Source organism: Diuraphis noxia, unplaced genomic scaffold (genome assembly GCF_037042655.1).
Source record: "Diuraphis noxia isolate RWA-SAM2 unplaced genomic scaffold, SU_Dnox_SAM2 contig0002, whole genome shotgun sequence".
Lineage (NCBI taxonomy): Eukaryota > Metazoa > Arthropoda > Insecta > Hemiptera > Aphididae > Diuraphis > Diuraphis noxia.
In genome coordinates, this window is record NW_028301712.1 from 23,005,926 (window position 1) to 23,026,928 (window position 21,003).

Here is a 21,003-nt window from a genome sequence, read left to right on the forward strand (position 1 = left end):
TCAATGATGTAATATCATTGTGTACAAAAAACGATTCTGAGTGGAGACGGTTTATCAGTCTAGGATATGTTAGGTATACTATATTAATTATTTTGTTATAATTTTAAATAAAAAAAAAAAGTTGTACCTACGTAATTATTTAATATTATAAAATCGTGAAATCGTACGTTTTTTCTCTTTTAACCGCTTTTATTTTGAGTATCGTTTCGAAAATCGAAAAATGACTTCTTTAAAGTACCAGCTCAAGAACATTACCTTTAAGAAAAGATGATTTGAACAGGTCAATATACAAACCTAACGGATTTAACGAATTGTTTTTTTTTTGTTAAAATATAAATATAGTAACAGGTATAAATGTAAATATAAATATTATAGATAAATATACATATATTTATGTAGTATTGTATTTATTTTTTATTTTTTTTGGAACAATATAAAACAACAAGGACCATTATCAATTTGGTATACTGACAAAATATCACTGGTAAAATATAGCGTGACCAAAAAATCGCATATTGTATAGTATTATAAAATTTATATATAAGGAATAAAAATAAAATATGTATATTAACTATTAATAGACAAATTTATATACCTATTCCAAATTATATAATATAAGCATAACTATATTTTTAATTAAAAATAATCATATTATTTTTTCCTACCTCACATACTTAAGGAGATGCGGTTTGGTACTAAAACACTGGGGTGGATATATCCTCTGTAATTTCCTATGGAATGTTTGTGAATTAATATAAATGACCGCGATAAGATAAATACAATATGTGAAGGATTTACTTAATTTAATTTCTGCTCAACATCCATTAATCTGTGGATTTATAAATGGATTGACACGTTAAAAAAACCTATCTGAAATTAAAACAGGTCAAATCATAGAGGGATATCTAAATACGCCAATAAATAAAAAGAAGAAGGTAGTTAACAGAGTTAGTTGGGACGAAAGGGTAAAAAAGTAGTTAAATTAAATTAAATTAAAATAAATTAAATTACTAAAAAGTGTTAATTTTTAATTTTTTTAATTTTAGGAATAAAATAGTTTGTCTAAATAGAAAGTTTGAAGTAATCTTCAAAGTATTACATTTAATATCTATATATTAATTAATATTTATGATTTATATCAATTTCATTATATTACACAATATTTTTATCATATTTTTATGAAAAATCTTATACAAAACGGTCCGTGACTGTGGCTTTATTTTTGATTTTAAATATATAAAATCGTATATTTATAATTAATATAAATATTTTATATTTTCATAGTTTTTATAACTTATTAGTTATTACCTAACTAGAAAAAACTTATGTTTTGTAAAATTATGGATTAATATTCGATAAACCAAACTTACACTCGAGTACTCTACCAGATTTGTCGGGTACAGAAATTTATAGTAAATTGTAGATAAAAGTTCTATATGTCTAAGTATTGAAGATTAAAATTATTTATTCATACAATCACGCATGACTTCTGTGATAAAATTAGGGAAAGAGCTAACTATTAAATATTTTATTTAATATAGTTTTAAATTTAATGAATAAAATGTTCTTAAATAGCTATGATGGAAAAATAATTCAACCAATTTAAATTTTAGATAAACTTTATATGCAATTCCACTGCGAATCTTAAATTATTTTTAAGGCTTTGTAACATTTTTGCAAACTTTAGGAGACCGATTTAAACATCACGTCACTGCATCATGATATTAATTAACAATAAATGATTATTTAGCTTTAATATTTTTGCCGTTATTAATTTATTTAGTATTTTGCATTGACATCTGTACCTGCTAAAATTTATCCCGGCCGTAAGTACTTATTTATTATTTTTTAATTCAGTGAAAACTCTTTATAACGAAACTCGTTACAACGAAAAACTTTATACTACGTAAATAACATCTAGTTAACTTATAATGGTTGGTTTGATTTAAAACCTATTAATTACGCTCTATTACGAAAACTCTCAATAACGAAAGAAATCACTTGGTCCCTTCAGTTTCGTTATAGAAAGTTTTCACTGAATATCTATTGAGTCCAAACAGATGTTTCATACTATGGAACTATAAAGATTTATATTCCTCTAAACAATAGTTTGCTAGTTTCAAAAATCACACAGTTATATAGATTGGCTTACAATATAAATTTGATTTATTACTAGACAATGGCACTAAAAAAAAAAATGCATTTGATTTTAATTTTCAGTAATTATCAATCAGTACTACTTAAAAAATATCGTTTATTAAAAAAACTATGTTCATATTTAGATAAACAACCAATTATTTTTGATTGAATAAAATGTTTATTTCTACAGTTTTATTGATTTATCGATTTAAAATATTAAGAAAAAATCTTATATTCAAATTATTTTTATACTATAATTATTTAAATATGTACTACTATTATAGATATACTATTATACCAACTTTTGTACTAATGAGTGGATTATAATGATTTGATGTTTTTATGAATTAAAAAATAACAATTTTTATCTGAGAATTTTTTCATTTAATTTTTTTTTTGTAGTACACTAAATTAAACTTAATATAACGTTATTGGAATATTTGCTGTACCTACTATCATCATAAGTAATTGATCATACGATTGAAAATAATTTGGAATGAAATAATTGTTAATAATTCAATAACTTGTTCCTATCCATACTATCTATTAACTGCTTTACGTTATCTTTTTAACAAAGTATATCTTTTACCTAATATAATTAAATTGTAGCCATTATCAAACGAATCTGACAATCTATGTATGTAAGTATGTAGTATTATTTATATTTTTTTCGTATTTATATTTATTTATGTATGGTAGTATGGTAGTATGGTAGCTTATAATGAAATAATAAAATAAATTATTGTAACGGAATGATTTTTTTTAAACTTCAATTGTGTTCATGGTTGTTTTTGCGTTTTTCTAAAAATAAAAATAAGTAGGTATTTATAATACGAGTATTATAAATTATTTTTAGCTTACTCATTACTTTTTGACACTTTATCCTTATTTTTACTGCTGTTGCTATCCGGCATACTTTCCATTATCTTTAATACTTCGACGTCTTCCTCATATTGTTTTTTAATATCTTTAACTTTAATCAATTGTCTTTTTATTATTTTCTTTACTGAAATAAAATCAAACAAATCGAATATTTACATTGTTGGCATTACACCTTATCTATTATTATACCTATCCTGCGCTTACACGGTACTACAGTGATGCGTTAGCTTTTAATAATATATATATATATATATATATATATGATATACATTTATAAATATGGTTGTATATAATAATACAATACTCGTATATCCATTTAACATAGAGTATTTATTTAGCTTAAACCAACATTTTGTGGTTAGGTTGTGGTTAACCTAACCATAGTGCCGCTCCAATCCACTTACCGAAACTTTAAATACTTAAAATATTAGTTATCTGCAGCTACTACAAGTTTGAAATTTAATTAAATTTAAAAATCAAAGTTCTTAGAAATGTATTGATGTGTAAAAAAAGAATTAATGTTAGGAAATACATATATGACTAGGTATAAAATTGAGAATGTCTACTGTCGTTAAAAAAATTAATTGCTAAAAAAATGATAGTGATAATTATATAGAGTATTATTGGAATTAAGATGTTTTCAAAAACCCACGATCTCGTAAACAAGAATTCTAATCTTAGAGCTTTAAGACCGTGCCAAATCCTTAATAATTTTTAAAATACTCAGTAGGTATTTACTATTGAAAAAATCGTACGGTATATCAAGGCTAAGCAAGTTTTCTTAACTCCCATCATTAAGTTTAGTCAATATAAAAAAAATGTAAGTTAATCTTAAATTTAAAAATCAGTTGGGTACTATTTTTCATATAACATTTTTTAAAGCTGAAAAATAACATAATGACTCAATAAAAGTCTCATGGTTTTAATTAAAGGTATGTATTAAATTAAATTTCTATAAGTAATTATATACCTCAATACTTTAATCAATGACAAAATCCCACAAAATAATTATTTTTATGTAATTTTGATTATAAATAGTCCTAAGGGTCAATAACTACCTATATTAAATTATAACTACCGAATGTATTATTAGAATATAATTAATAACCTACGTCCTACAGATATTATATAATATCAAATAGTATACCATTCAGTTATTATCGAATAAATGATTAAAAATATATTATAATAGGTAAGTAAAAGCTATTACCTAATTATGCACATTAATGATTATATTTATATTATATTATGAGTAGGTATATAACCGTGTGTGGGATACTAAGTAAACTGTTTTAGGGGATATAGTGGCCGGGTGGATTTAGGCGTCGGTGGCGACACGCACCGTCGCAGATTTGAATCCAAGCCATGGGCGGCATAGTTTTCCTGGTAATTCATGCTATCAGGAGAGAGAGCCCGCCGCCCCCGGGGCTTGGCAGAAACCTATGGGTGCCCAATTCGAAATTCTGCAAAAAACCACACACATGTACCAACAAACCTACCCAACCTAAAAACCTACAGTACCCTCCCCACACCCAATGGCCTATATGCTGCCGTGGGTTGATTAAAAAAAAAACAAATGAATAAATAAATAAAAATAAACTGTTTTATTTTTTATCTCAATGACTATCATATTTATCTGTTTATAATATATTTTAGGCATATAACGTGCAATATACCTATGTCCTATGCAATATTATACCATTATTATAAAATTTTATTTATGACTTATTATATTTATAAATAATGTAATATGATAGGTACTTCTGATAATAATAATAATTATTATTATTCTTTTATAGAATTATTTTTTCTTGACTATAAAATTAATTAGCTCATAAGTTACTTCATAATATAAGCAACATCTAGATCATAATCATCATTTGGATCAGAATTCATGTAAATTCATAACATGGAAAAAATTAAATAGTTAAGTAATGTAATTAAAAACAACTTTGCTTTAACTTTTAAACACGTTATTGGCATCTATAGTTTATATGAATGTGATAAGCTCAAAGTAATTACATGTAAATTGAAAAGTAATGTCCTATGAATGGTGTCTATTTGCATGAGGTGAATTATAAATTGAGCAATTTTTGATAAAAATGGAACATAATATGTTAGTAATATTAATAATAGTAATTAATGTTATAATATATGTGTCATGGATACGAATATAATTCACTCAGTTTCAGCTTATCAACAAAAAAAAAAAATTGGATTATTCAACATTAATTAATTTATATTGTGTATGATAACAGCGTAGTAATAAGAGTCTATTACTATAGAAGTGTACTCTAGGCACAGAAGGCTGGTCTATAGTATTATAAGGTCCACGACTTTTAGCCACTATATAATATAAAATATTAATACTTACTTTTTGGTTTTACCAAATCGTTATACAAATCATCCAGTTCCATTTTAAACGTTTTATTATTCATCGTTTTTTTGTCTATACAATCTTGTATTATAGTTGCAATATTTAATAACATATTTTCAACTTCAACGTTTTTTTTGTTTTCATCTAATGGTTTTTTATCATCTTTATGACTTGATTTGGAAGGAGTTTTTTCTAAGAATTTGTCTGATTTTTCAGTTTTTTTACAATTCTAAAATTATAAACAATAGTATAGCGTGTAATTTTACATAGTTTTCATATTTAATGAACTCATAAAGACATCATTTGTCAGATATGAAACTATAATAGGTATGGATATAAGAAATATATTAATCAATATTACTTTCTTTTGGATTCTGAACAAAATAAACAAAATAAACAAAATTCAAACAAATGTAGATAATACTCGGAATGGCTGTGTTGTATCATTCTTAACAGTAATATAGAAAAGAAATTGCAAGTACATAAAGGCTGCTTATTTTTACAATTGACATTTTTATCAACGCTTTTTGTTTAAAGAAATATAGTGATACATACTTCCTCAAATAATTTATCAGGTACCAGGTAGATTGTTTAATATTTTACTTTACATAGTAGGTACTAACAAATCAGTGATCAATTTCTTCACAAAAAATTGAATAAGACATTTGATACGCACCTGTATAGTAAATGATTGAGCACAAGAGCCCTTTAAAATCGAAACCCTAATAATTAATATTATTACAATTGTTTTGTTAATATTTATTAATCAGTTACGCAGACGATATTAGTTTAAACTCTAGATAATTTAAACGATCCATGGTTTATACGTCTAATTTATTAGTTTAATATAAATAATTAAAAATAATAAGTAACTATTGTTTAGAGAGTTGTTATAAACCTGTTTTTACTTATTGATTACTAATTAAAATGATTAGGTATATCATGCAATATAATAAAAACATACTGTTTATAACTATTCAGTGATGTCACAATGGAGTGAATATTGTTTAATCTTCGAAAGATATATAAAATAAACTAAATATTATAATATTTTATTTGATGATACTCACTGTGTGTAACACACACGCAAGAAATATCAAAACTATTCCTTGTACGTAGTTAATGTTCATCTTGTGGTGAAAATGGTTTCCATACAACAAAACTTATAGTGAACGTTTACTGTTGGACTGTAAAATAATAAGTTTGCCCTGATAGAAAACTGTTAAACGTTAATTGTGTTGTAATTTTTTTCTACACAAGTGTTAAATGAAAATGATTTGAGCATTTTTGTTTAGTTTCTATAAAACAATAGAATCATAGTATGACACAAATTACGTATCTACTAAATATGGTTTAATTTATTTTGAGTACTTATTTTTTATATATTTTTTAAAATCAATGTTGCATGTAAGGTATGTTGATTTATAGGTACTTACATAAAAAATGAAAACTATGTTAAATTGACTCTGTACTTTTTCGAACAAAATTCTTATCCAATAATGTACAAAGAAATCATCTTTGAAAAGGCAAGTATTTACAATATTATTGTTTTTGTACGATTTCGAGTTATTACACCTACCTAACGTGTTTTGTTAAATTTTTACAAAATAGTTTAAATCGTATGATGTGTACAGTAATTGACGTGTGTTTCTATTATTGCACGCTATTATCCTATAATAACATGTGTTTGTAATTAAATCGAACAAACTACCGTTTTCATCGTTAACGTATTGGAAAATTTACTAAAAATGTTTAAAACTGTCGTAAATATATTTTATATTTTAAATTTTACTCGTATAGTTGTGACCCATCCTTAAAAATGAAGGTCGGGACGTTAATATGTTTAACTATTGTATTAGGTATATCGATGATGCAGGTAATTTAATTTTCTTATAGTAATATCTAAGGTTTAGAAGTTATAGGAGTTGCATATTCTTCTGTACACTCTCGATTTATCCAAGCTAGAAATCCGAGCTATACAATGTTGAGTTTAAAAATTAAAATTCAAAAAATGCATATTTACCATACATCATTAATTTTAGAAAAAAGTGCATATTCTGTCGATTTTAATTGATTTGCGCTTATTTGTATATGCATATATAATATTTTATAAAAACATTAATTAATTTGAAATTATTTATTTCGTATTTTAAAAATAATTAAAATATATGTGTTTAACTATTTATTCAGTTCAATAAAATCTCAAATGCTAACTGATTACGCACCATATTTTAGTTTCAATATTACAATATTTTAAATATAGGTTTTCATATCTTTTTCGTGTATATCGATAAATAAGTATTACATTTTTAATGAATAAATAAATATTTTTCATGCATATTTAAAAATTTTTTCGTGGATATTTGCATGATTATTTTGAGTTTTTTGACTCCTATAACTTTCGAACCCTAGTAATAACTAATAGGTAATGCACATATAAAAATAAATAATGCACTTTTGCTTAAAATGTGTTCTCGTTCATGGTATAGGAGGCAGATGGTGGTAAAATTGTGAGCGATAAGAAATTGAAAAACTGGGGTCAGAAAAATAAAGAAGTAAGTACGAATGCAATAAATTTACAAAACGTGGATTTAAAAAAAAACAAAGCACTGAATAAACACAGAGATGAGCTAGAAGATTTGATGGAAGTTATACAATATGTGATCACGGATGCAATTAATAAACAAGAATTCCGTGCCTTTATGATTAAACGGTTCTTACACAACTACATTCCACAAGGTAAAAACTATTATAAATATCTACATTCAAAAATGTATTTATTAACGAACTAACGATATGTATAGGTTTTTGAAGTGTAATTGGATATTTACAGTATGATAGTATTCGGTATAATATTGTATCTAATGACCATAATAGTTTTAAAAATACTTAGTAACTCGTAAACTTGTTAGAAGTGTTCTCACAGTCATTGGGTAATAATATTTCATTGAATGTTTTAAGAATAAATTATTTGAGAAAATTTTTATTTGCAACAAAAATTCAATATCTAACTTGTTACTTTTCGTTTTGTTCAGTGAAGCATTTAAATACCAGCCACTTTTGGTCGATAAAATATTGTCCATTTTTCGAAGGTGTCAACTATTCAAAGGGTTTTTACTTTAGAAAGTTTGTAGCCGGTTTCTGAAAAAAATGTCCGTTATTTGGAGGTGTGTGTTAAGAGAGGTTTCATTATGTTTAAAGTTACCATTCTGGTATTATAACGTATTACATATTATTTATTGTAAAATTATACGTTTATACATTAGGATTCGTTTTTTGCGAGAGGGGCTTTAAACATTCATACTTAACTCTATAGGAAAATAGGAAATAATTTAAAAACTTATATATAGGTACACTATGATATGAACCCATTATTAATTACTTAAAAAATATCTCACCTGAGATTTCAGAGGGGGGGGGGGTGGTTGGTTAAGCCCAAAAGTCCACTCCCTAGATACGGCACTGGTATATACAGTACTTCACGATGTTTGGCCTTCTCTGTTTTTAATTTAAACGTTGATACTGAAATATCGTAAATTAAATTTCAGGTATTTTAACCTTTATCTTATAGGTACCTCATATAGTTTTAACTGTAGATAATTTTGATGCCTCAACAGCCTACAATTTCAACGTATCTACTATCTATAACAAACATTTTGTTTTATTCAGATAATAATCTTGAAAAAGTAGATTAGGGTTTCCGTCGGTATTTAAAAATTTTAAACTCACTTTTATGGTATTTATCAAATAAAATATACTAATGAATTGAAACAATAAACAAATCATTAAGATGGTACTATAAATGATAATTATTGTTTCTAGATTTGCTTTATCATATTCGTTAACCCTGTATTCCAATTTGAAATAAAAAATTTAGTTTTAACTGTATAGGTCTTCAATTGGAGAAGGATATATTTTATATATGTATAGAAAAAAAAAACAGAATAATGACCACCTTCACACGATGTGTCAGCAATATTTCATGTTGTGATTTCCTACACTCTAGGTATACATTTTAGTATTTTACATAGGTATTATATTAGGTGGATTAAGTATCACGGAGTAAAATTTCTGGAATTAGTTTACGGTGATATTTGTTATACATAGGAATTCCAATTAATCTATTTCAGTAGTCTCTGTAATTGAATTTGGGGCTCTTTGATACATTTCAAATGAAATTGTATCATTACGCATAGATCTTCTCCTGATCTAATATCCCAGATATATTCATTTGCCTTACGTAACAATCTACCCAAACACTTGAAACGTAATTGATGACACTATTGCATATAAACTGATTTGATTTTGTCATTACTATCAGTACCTTATACGGTAATGTATTTTATTGTGTAATAAGTCGTGTTTTGAATTTCCTTCATTTCTCACATATACTATGTACATATGTAGGTACCTATAACTTGCAGTTTGCAGGCAGATTGTAAATAAACCACTCGTTAGACAAATGATATTCTAAATCAAGTAAATTATACAGTAGGTATACGTATTTTGATGTGAAACGTGAAAGTGGAACATACATGACAGTATATTTGTATATTTATCAACTATATATACGTAATATATTGTGTATGTAAAGGCTAACGATATAATAACAGTAATATATTATTCGTAGGGTATATTTTGTCTCTAGACTGTATTAATGTATTAGGAATAACTAAATAGGTAGTTACGATTGTTGTTTTCGAACACAGTGCGTGTGTGTCAAATATACGCATTATGTAAGATAATTTTTCATCATACCATAAGTTAGGTTTGCTTTTGAAAGTTAAAACAGTTCTTTAAATCACTTTGATACACGTATCAGTTTTCAGTTATGAATTATAATTCAATTGTATTTATTTTTTTGGCAATATTATAAATATCTAAATTCATATTCTGTATTTAATTTGTCTATAAAAATATCTTATTCAGTTCTTTACCAATAATATTTTGGTATTTATCAAACTACAGTGAAAACTCTTTATAACGAAACTAGTTATAACGAAAAAGTCTATATTACGTAAATAACATTAAGTTAACTTATAATGGTTGGTTTGATTTAAAACCTATTAATTACTCTCTATTACAAAAACTCTCAATAACGAAAGAAATCACATGATCCCTTCAGATTCGTTATAGAGAGTTTTCACTGTACTTAATACACTATAAGTAAATTTATAATTATGATACGGTATCAATATATCATTACAAAAAACACTAAGTATTTTTAACAGCTAAGTTTTTGGGGATTATAGTCGACTTGTTCAAATTGTTATAGAATATAATCATTATTCTATTCCAAAATATTGGTGATCTTAGATATATTTATTGTAAGCTACAAAAAATATCTCAGTAATATAAGTGGCCATCCACATCTACTTAAACTTGCAGTAGTACAGGAGGTTAATAAAGCATTGTACTGTCCATTTAGAATAGATCACTTTTGTTGACCACAGACCACTAGAATATTGAATTACATGTTTAGACGTTTAAAAATAAAGAGTATCAATTAAAATGAATGAAATAATTATTATACAAACAATATATATATATATATATATATATATAAATAATTTAAAATATAAAATTATACTTCTGTAAGCATATTATATAATTATTTGAACTAACTACTATTATAAACATGTAAAATTGGTTTATATTCCGTAAAAAGTATTGAAGTATGCTTAGTACCTTTTCATATCATAGACGTGTAACTCAAAACATGAACATAAAGGTAATTTTTTACATTAATAATCGTTATAACTATAATTGGTCAATATGATTTATTAAAGTATTTATCTATATATTATTAAGAAAAAATTTCGCATGTAATCGATGCTATACGTTACGATATTGGATATTAATTGGTTTTTGAGAGAAGCCGGAGAAGCGATAATGCACGAGTAATGCTTTGACAAGTGATTCTCAACAATTAATTTTACAGGTAGGACAGATAGGTTATAACATAAATCGGCTCTTGAGGACTTATCGCTTGTTTTACGCATTTTTGGTTTCTGTTAGGATATTACTTATTCAAGTATACAATTACAAATGTTAATATGCACCTGTATTTCGTTCAAAAAACAAGGAACGGGTGGGAACTATTTACTGCAATAGTGCATTACTACCATCCGATACCGTATTGTTTATTCGCCAACTTTTAAATACGTTATACCATTGAACGTGCCAAAATTAAGTTGGTACGGTGAGGTTTTTATGAAGACCAAAGATCGTTTGTTAAAACTGTCAGTGGAATGCCTAGGAGTTAGTCTCGGTGTTGGATCAAAATTTGTATATTTACATTTCGTCCAACTAGTAACAAATCCCGTTGGAACTTTATATGTTATCATTTATCTTTTAGGTAAATACTCCGTGCTGTTAGGAACGGGGTTATGGTAAAGTAAAAGACTGAATGGATCTTATTCTGATAATAATGGTATAACCAAACTAAATAAGACATGTTAAAGTGTTAAACTGTTTAGAGTTAAATTAAATTTTACAAAAAGGATCTTATGAACTTTTCATTGATTAATATTCTATTTTTGAATTATTATAAAAGTTTAAAAAGATAAAAATAAATAATATTTTTTGTTAAATGTAGTTATAAAATTTGTTTATAGAATGATTTTTTAAGCTTAGTGATAGTTTTTGTAATTATTTAATTTTCAATAGTTTCAATCTATTTACCTATGTATTACGCAACAAGGTTAAAAAGAAACAAACAACTGCATTTCACCATAAATTATTATAATTAATAAGTTTTGTTCTTATTTTTATTGCGTAGAAAATTTTAATTATTTTAAATTCTTTCTAAATCAGCCAACTTACAAGACTGTATTACTGTGAACAAAATAATTTAAGGATACAAGAATAATGTAGTTCTTCTATAGACGGTGTATAATTTGAATTGAGTCTTATATTTTGTATTTGTTTATTGTTTGTAGGCACTAGATATAATTGTATAGTACTATGCGTGTTTATTAAGACTTATTATAAAATACTTTTCTTGATGAAATTAGATAATATTAAAAGTAAAAATAGTTTTTTTTTATATTTTAAAAGTTATGTTGTACATTAATTATCCAACTATATTCATACAACTATCATATATTTTTAAAATCATATAAACTGAATTGTTTAGTACCTAACTTTGTATTTGTTTATACTATTTTTCTAGTTAGGTGATTGCATTTTTTTTTTGTATTCGTCAATTTATCCTAATATATTTATGTATCATTGCAGCATCAAAATATTTGGATAGAATAAAGAAACTTAAAAAGAAAATGGACCCAAAAGCAGCTGAAGAAGACGACCAAAAAGATAAAGCAATGAAAAATCATTAAAAAGTATTAATAATTATGAACTTTAAAGTTAATTAAATAAATATTATTATCGATTGAATATAAACTAAACTTAATCAAACTTGGCAATAATTTATTTACAAACACCTACAAAATGATTAGTATTACAGTTAATTTACTCATTTTCATTAGAAATTAGGCAATAAATAATAATCCATTAATACACACGATTGCCTTTTATAGTTTAATAATTCATTTTATATTTTATAATATATTCATTTTTTTCAATTGTTTCAAATACTTTCAATACTAATATTTCTTAGTGTTTTTTTGTTAGCGCATTAAAAAAACACAAAAACATAATATAAAAGATAAATAAATACTGTCCAAATTAAATCATTTTATATTTTTCAGTTTTTCGTGTATAATGTAGGCATATCCATGTAATATAATATAATATATTGTAAAAAATAAAAATAAGTAATATTTACGGGGAATTTCATTCATATACTTAAAAAAAAATGTTGTACCCAAGAGTTTGAGTATTGTAAAATGGATAGTATATTATAAGTTATAACCAATTATATTTATTATATGACGTTCCATGAGCCAAATATTACTTTAAATTATACAAATTAGTTATAATAGAAATCAATGGCCGTTATATGAAGTAATGATATGTTGGAATTGTTGGATATATAATACTATGAAATAAAAGTTAAACATTGAATTAATTTAAGACCAGTTATATATTTATAACAATGTCTACGTGTAATACAAACATACCTTTAACAAATTAGGAGTGTGGAAAAAAAAATTTTTATAAGTTCAGCAATTTTAGTGTCACAAAATTTGGATATGTAACAAATATGCATCTCATTACTGCGTATTAGTATAGCAACGTTAACCTTAATTTTGATATTTTGATATTAAAGTATCTAACTGAAGATTAACTTAATAACTTAAACTAGTGATTAATAAGACCAAACGTAATATATTTTTCATTTTAAAACTTTAGTTAAATTGTATCATTAGCGCTTCTTTATTTTATTTTATTCCTCTATATAAGTGTGTATCAGATTTAGAAATATTTTAGAAAAACATTGAATGTTTTTATGTTTGAAGTAGTTTCGACGTATTTTAAACATATTCAAAAAGTAAATTTTACGATCAATGTAGATTGTGACTTTAACACTATACGCCTGGGGTCAACAATTAATATTTTCTGCGGGCCACATTAAGAATTCGGAAAATTCTCGCGGGTCATAAAAATTCAAAGTACATAATATTTATTTCAATATGCCGGTTGGCCAAAAATATTTTATTTCTAAATAAAAAAATATACACTTATTAATTATTTAACTAAAACTAATGAAAATATAATTAAATTATTGGCTTTTTCTCTCAGTCTTCAGGCCAGTTAAAATGCATTCGTGGGCCGTCATTTGGTGACCCCTGCTATAGGTGTTTGATAACTTTGTTTATTATAACATTAATCAAAACTATATACGACAATGTCTAAAATTAAAATTGGTTTGAAAAGATTTTCGAAAACAAAACGTACTTATGTATTTTAGTGATTCTGCTATTATAAAGTTTTTAAGTTTTATTTTTCATTTAGGTATATACAATCTGTACATTAAGTGGCACAATAAGTAGGTATATATGATATAAATGACAATGAATATTTTTTGAATAAGAAATCACCCATTGGTGAAACTTGGCTGGAAATTAACGATATCTAGATTTATATCTAAATCATTGTTTTTTTATTTACAGCAAGTCACAATACCAGTTTTTTTTTAAACGACGTCTGGGGTTTCCTGATATAGTTTGGGTGTATAGGTTGTTTATCAATGGATATTGGTGGATTTTTAGGTGATTATGAAAACGTATGAAGAAATGTGCAGCTTCTTCTGTCTCAGCTTTCATCGTGAAGTCTTTATGTAAGGAATAATTGGACACATAAAGTGGAGCATTTATTTATTTTCTTAAGAGCTATATTTTGGAACTGCTGGATTTTTTGATATTAGATACTTTTTCAGCATCCCAAAATTGGGGACCATACGTCCATATTGGTTTTGGTAGTATGTTATACATGAGAACATTAACTTTTAAATTTTAATTCACAGTATTTATTGTTTGTGAGTAAGGGACGTATTCTACGGAGTCTGGAACTCTGGAACTTAGAGGAAGTTTCTTGATGAAGATGGGGGCCTTCCAATAAGTTAGGCTTGGTATCGTAAAGTAAATATTTAATATTAACAGTATCTTAATTCCTGGTAAAATTTTCTATCATAAGATAGACTGTCAGCTCTAAATAAGTCTCAAATTTTATAATTTTATATAATATAACATACTAATGCAATATTATAGATCACTATGAAATACTAGAATTCTATTCGAAATCATTTGAAGTTTAATTGTATACATTATGTTAAAACGTTACTATACTCATCAGCCCGTTCACATATATAGGTTTATTCTTTCTTATTTAATTTAAAATTTGAGCAACCGTTTAGGGAAAATATAATTTTATCGTTGAATAATTTGACCATTATTATTTGCAATCGATAAATTTTATTTTCATCTATGAATAAAAATACTCAACGTTTCATGTTAGTGTATCAACATATGCGTAGGTACATACGATATTTTTCCCATTGACAAATCATTTTTAGTACATGCTATATCTGTTTATATGTCACAAAATGGCGGTCTTCAAAACGTATGAATGTTATAAGAAATATACGCGTTTTATCTTCATCGGAGTATCTATTTTGATTATTTTATAACATATCATTAGGTTGTAGAATATATTAAAGTACCTATCGTTAAAAATGTTAATTCTTTTGAAAGTTATATTAAAACTTTTTTTTTTAAATTTTTTATACCTATATTAAATAACTAAGCAACACCATAGGAGAAATGATTTAAATTTATAAAATTCACTGAAAATTATTAATAAAAATAAATGGAAATTGTAGTTTCAAAATATCGGGTTTTTAATGTATTACGAACCATTATAATGGAAAAACAAAAAAAAAAACTTTATATTTATAATTTTATACATACTCTTTTAATCTCATCGAAAAATCTACAGATACGTAATCCTAATCAAGTAAACGTCAATTTGAAAATTCTAAAATTTTTTAGCTTAACAAAGTATAACAATTAACAATTAAGTTATTATTTGTGAATTTCAGAATTTAGTTCTTAACCTTTGATTAAATATTGTCCGTTTTAAGTTAAAACATAAGTAAATAAAGATACATTTTTATTCGCTAATAAACTTTAATAATTAAATAAATTTGGTTAGTGGACAATATCGTTATTAAGATAATTTTCTACTTAATTTAAACGTACCAATCCGATTTATCAATGCCTTTAAACGACTATACGTCTACATCTACTTGATTTGATCTACTATAGACTATTACTTTTATTTAAGAATTATACTTCGAAATATTGTTGATTCTGTTCTATGAATTCACTTTTTTGACAATATTTTCACTGATATGATAAGAAGTATATATTTATTGAAAATATTATTTGGTCTTACAAACATTTGACTTCAATCGTGTGTCACACCGTATAACGTTTATCAAACATAATAAATTTACATTTTTATGATTATAAATTGAACGTTGATTTACTTTACTTATATCATTTAATGTATAATTATCTTCAATCATATTATTCAGATTATCAGATATAGCTATTATTGCGTTACACGAAGAACACATACATATTTTTATCTTTTCCATAAATTAATATTGTTCATTCTAATAATCGATGAAATCATATCATTAGTATTGTTAATTAGGTTAAACTGTATCTTCTTGATATATAAATACAATTAAAAGTACAAAAATGATTGAAAAAATATACAAATATATCATTATATAAATATTTTATTTATTATAAGTAATAAATCACTTCATAAAAGTATGAGGTTACACAAGTAAAAACAATATGAACGAAACTTTACGAAATATCTGTAAATATAACATACCTAAATTAAGAGAAAATAATAAAAATATAGAATATATGTTACATTTATAAACAATACAATTGTGTTAAGGCATATATTATATTATTTTGTATACAAATTGGATACCTACTTTACGGCAGAATAATAATGAGAACATAATAGGTCAAAATCAACCGACCATAGATTTGTTCATTCTTGGCAAGTATTATTTTCAAAATATAACTTCAATATATAACTTAAATTTACGTCTATACTTTTATTATGCTTCAATATTTTTCTATTTGAAATAGATTTCAGGGATAGTTATCCTATTAGTATTATTTTATTATATTTATTATTTATCATCCTAGATATATATTAACTATTAGCAAGGTCTGGAATACATTGTTATGTAATGTCCTCTGACGAGTCTAGTCAAGTAGTCGTGAGTGTGTTTGCACTTAACATGTTATATTAGAATCAATGATTAAAGCTATTTGTGTAGTGAAATTGCCTATATAAGTTACCGTGTAATATGGTGTAAAATTATTGAATTATTGTTATCTACAGCGGATTGTTTCTTTCTACAAAGTAGTTATATACTTAATTTTTTTTTCAACACATTTTATAATTATGATTTTATACATACAAAATATTTAAATTATTATAAACTAAAAATTGTTATTCATAGTGATACTTTAATATTCTGAATTTTTTAAGCTAACGATTAAAATAATATTAAATAATATAATTAATAAACTTTATTTTGATAATATTTAAAATTTTATTCATTCACATTAATTTCAAAAGATATAATAATATAGGTATTAAATTATGATTAATAATAATTAATTATTATTCAAAATATTGTATTACATAATATTTTTAGATAATTATTTAGAAAAATAAGGAATTAAAATAAACGACTTGTCAAAAAAATAAATATTATTTTAAGAAACAACTAAAAAATATATTACTATATAAAATTGCTTTTTGCAAAAGGAATACATTTTAATTATTAATGAAGGCTAATGTTATATTATCATAATTTAAAAAAATTGTTTTTTTTTGTGTTTTCAAACTTATAATAAATTATGCAATAGATTTGATTTTCAAAACGTACATAATAGTTTTTATTTGGGAATTAAAATATTTTGAATATTTTGAATAATATTAATTAATATTTGTTATATATTACAGTAGAAAAAAATTAGAAAAAAAACAACGTTATGTGTGTTATCTGAAATTGAATAAATACAATGATGATGATACATCTATCCTACGTTTTTATTCGTAAATATAATATTTCAAATTTTGACACAACTCGAAATACGATTGTTACCAACAATATTTTATTACAATATTCAATTGCCAACAATGATTGATAAAAACGATTTTCAATTTAAGTGCTTACATATTTCATTTGAGACTGATTTTCTTTCCTAAAAATGATTTATAGCTACCTGAAAGCACGTAACTGTATTTTGTTAGTTGTAGGCCATTCGATTGTAGGGAAATGAAAAAATAATTCAGTGAAATAAGGTATAAGTAACATGGTTTGATTTTGAGATGAAATTCAATACACATAGATTTGTCACGTCTATTAAAAAATCACTCATGATATGTTAGGTTAAAAACAATACTTGTTTAATATAGTCATGAATAAATTAATCATAACTCATAAGAAATACAAAAGTAAGTGGAATATCCAGGAATTTATTAAGGTGAATGTGCTAATACATAACAAAGTCTTTTAAATTCTAGCGGAGTAATAAATTTATTGGTATAGCAATTATGTATTCGAGTGTATATGATTTTTTTGTATCTTTTATCACTTTTTGGTGATGGTTCATATTTTAGTATTTATTTAAAAAAAAAAAAGACAAGAATACTTTTGTCTTTCACTATATTGTGGTATTTTGGATAAAATCGGTTTTGATATTATAATTCAAAAATAAACAAGTTCCTCTTAATAATATTTATTTTTGACTTTCCATAAACCATGAGATTTTCAAAATACTGAGACCAATATTTCAAGTTATTTATACCTAAAACCAATTTTTGACGTTTTGCACGATATTGACTTATAAATTATAATAAAAATAATATTAAAAGATAATATGATATTTGCAAAGTTGTTGAAACAGTTGTTTCAAAATTCAGTATTACTATAGAAAAATTAATAAAGGAAAAAAAACATAAAATATCTATAGAAGTAGAGATGACTTCTGGATCGTGCTTATCTAATCCATAAGAATTTTTCGTTGGATTCAAATTTAACACATACGGTACGGTGACTTACTTAATGACGAGACACATTTTATACATACTACAGAGCCGAGAGAATCATAAGCGTGCACTGAGTATGGTTAAGTTAGTTGACGTGGAATTATGTTTTGTATTATAATATTATATACAAAATACGTAGTCATATAGATATTTGAAAGAATATATTTTAGATTCTGAACGGAGTGATGAATGCATTGATTTTACAATGATGTGTGTTTTAGATTCTGAGCAGAGCGATGAATGTATTGATTTTACCATGATGTGTGATTTTTGTTGTGTCTGTCATCACGTTTTGGGGCAGTAAAAGTGATTCGATTTTTGACATCAGTATCTCGTTTGATCAGAAAGAATATTTTTCTAAATAATCGGGATAAACAAACTAAAAATTAAGGAAAGAACGGGAAATTTTACGCAAATCAATTTTGGTTTTTGATGTAACTTTAAAAGAAAAATGAACATATATACATGCAATTTTCACCGAATGTTTATATAAGTATATTCATCCACCATGCAATTTTCAAAAATGTTTGACTTAAGTTGAACTATTCATAGGCATTTGAAATTTTCGATCATTATTAGTTTTTTTAAAATTAATTTCGATAAAAATTTATTTGTTAGGCAGAAAAGCTTGAAAATTTAATAAAAGGCTCTTAACATATTGTTACAATAGCAGTTGAAAAATAAAAGAAATTCATAGTCATAATTTTTTTTTATAAGTATTCAAAGTTTGAATTTTGACAAAATACGTAAAAATTACGAAAATTTCCAAAATTATTTTGAGCTAGAAATTCATAAAAATTTTTCTTTTTAATATAAGATTTGAAAATTTAATAAAAGGCTCCTAACATATGTTTACAATAGCAGTTGAAAAATAAAAGAAATATATAGTCACATTTACTTTTTATAAGCATTCAAAGTTTGAATTTTGACAACACATTATGTAAAAATCACGAAAATTTGTAAATTATTTTATGCTAGAAATTCATAAATAATTTTCCTTTTATATCTAAGATTTGAAAATTTAATTCAAGGCTTCTAACTTATTTTTACAATAGCAGTTGAAAAATTAAAGAAATATATATTCACAATTTTTTTTATAAGCATTAAAAGTTCGAATTTTCACAAAATAAAAATTTTTCTTTTTAAATCTAAGATTTGAAAATTTTTAATAATCTATAATATATCCTAGACATATAAACCGTTTCCGCTCAGAATCGTTTTTCGTATACAATGATATAATATCATTGGATTCAAATTTAATTCCATCCATTACCGTAACCCACTTGTATCCTTCTGTATAGCAGAGCGACATCCACTTTCCCGCTTTTTTTTTTGTGTGTCTGTGTACAGCATAACTAGTAGAAATGATGCTTCAATTTCAAACTTTGAGCGTGGTTTCCGATGGAAAAGTGAATATCCTTGGTGCATTATAGAGGTAAAAAGTAAACATTTTCCAACAGTTTTTAAAAAAATCTAAAAAAACGGGAATTTTCACGCAAAACTAGTTTTTGACCAAATCGATTTTTTTATATGGTTGTAATTCAAAAACTAAATTTTCACCAAATATTTATGCTTGTGTTATCTATAAACAGTTTAATTTTCAAAAATGTTTGACTTTTTTGAGTTATTTATAGACCACTGAAATTTTCGATTTTTATGAGAATTTTTTTGAAGTGTTGGTAAAATAATTTTGGATGACCAAAAAATCTTGAAAATTTAATACAAGGTTCCTTATGAGTTGTTATTATTGTAGCTAAAAAAAATTAAAAATCGTTAGACACAATTTTTTTTTATAAGCGTTTTTAGTTAAAATTTTTACGAAATATATCGAAAACGCAAAAAATTTGCAAGTAATTTTGAAGTTGAAAAATCATAAAATGTATTGTGTTCATAACTAAGGATTAAAAATACAACTCTAAGTTTTACGTAAGTTTTCCTTCAAGTAGCTATAGAGAAAACTCGAAATATCATTATGGGAAAAATTTTAAGTGCGTTTGAATTTTAAATTTTTATATAATTGCGTAACGATAACGATTTTAAATATT

At 24.8% G+C, this 21,003-nt stretch overlaps 2 protein-coding genes across 3 annotated transcripts; one reads left to right on the forward strand and one right to left on the reverse strand.

Moving 5' to 3' along the window:
- Positions 1-2,441: 2,441 nt before the first annotated feature.
- Positions 2,442-6,626, reverse strand: LOC107164442 (uncharacterized). 2 transcript variants are annotated; one of them, XM_015512280.2, is made up of 4 exons: positions 6,469-6,626; positions 5,396-5,627; positions 3,008-3,145; positions 2,442-2,940 (listed from the first exon to the last, which is right to left on the reverse strand). In XM_015512280.2, exons 1-4 carry the CDS (start codon positions 6,526-6,528, stop codon positions 2,909-2,911), a joined length of 462 nt encoding a protein of 153 aa, XP_015367766.2. In that variant the 5' UTR covers positions 6,529-6,626; the 3' UTR covers positions 2,442-2,908. The 2 variants fall into 2 exon arrangements, with proteins under 2 accessions (XP_015367766.2, XP_089076440.1); XM_089220314.1 differs by having other exon boundaries at positions 3,001-3,145.
- A 488-nt stretch (positions 6,627-7,114) lies between these two features.
- LOC149058230 (uncharacterized) lies at positions 7,115-12,817 on the forward strand. Its single transcript, XM_089220315.1, has 3 exons — positions 7,115-7,274; positions 7,888-8,137; positions 12,638-12,817. The coding sequence occupies exons 1-3, from the start codon at positions 7,218-7,220 to the stop codon at positions 12,736-12,738; spliced, it is 408 nt and encodes a 135-aa protein (XP_089076441.1). The 5' UTR covers positions 7,115-7,217; the 3' UTR covers positions 12,739-12,817.
- The last annotated feature ends 8,186 nt before the right edge of the window (positions 12,818-21,003 follow it).

Excerpts from the sequence above, each read along its gene's own strand:
- LOC107164442 (XM_015512280.2), bottom strand. The coding sequence starts at position 6,528 with ATGAACATTAACTACGTACAAGGAATAGTTTTGATATTTCTTGCGTGT. Across the intron at positions 3,146-5,395 it reads CGATTTGGTAAAACCAAAAA|TAAAGAAAATAATAAAAAGA; the intron begins GTAAGTATTAAT and ends ATTTTATTTCAG. Across the intron at positions 2,941-3,007 it reads TAAGGATAAAGTGTCAAAAA|AAAAACGCAAAAACAACCAT; the intron begins GTAATGAGTAAG and ends TTTTATTTTTAG.
- LOC149058230 (XM_089220315.1), top strand. The coding sequence starts at position 7,218 with ATGAAGGTCGGGACGTTAATATGTTTAACTATTGTATTAGGTATATCG. Across the intron at positions 7,275-7,887 it reads TAGGTATATCGATGATGCAG|GAGGCAGATGGTGGTAAAAT; the intron begins GTAATTTAATTT and ends TTCATGGTATAG. Across the intron at positions 8,138-12,637 it reads ACACAACTACATTCCACAAG|CATCAAAATATTTGGATAGA; the intron begins GTAAAAACTATT and ends GTATCATTGCAG.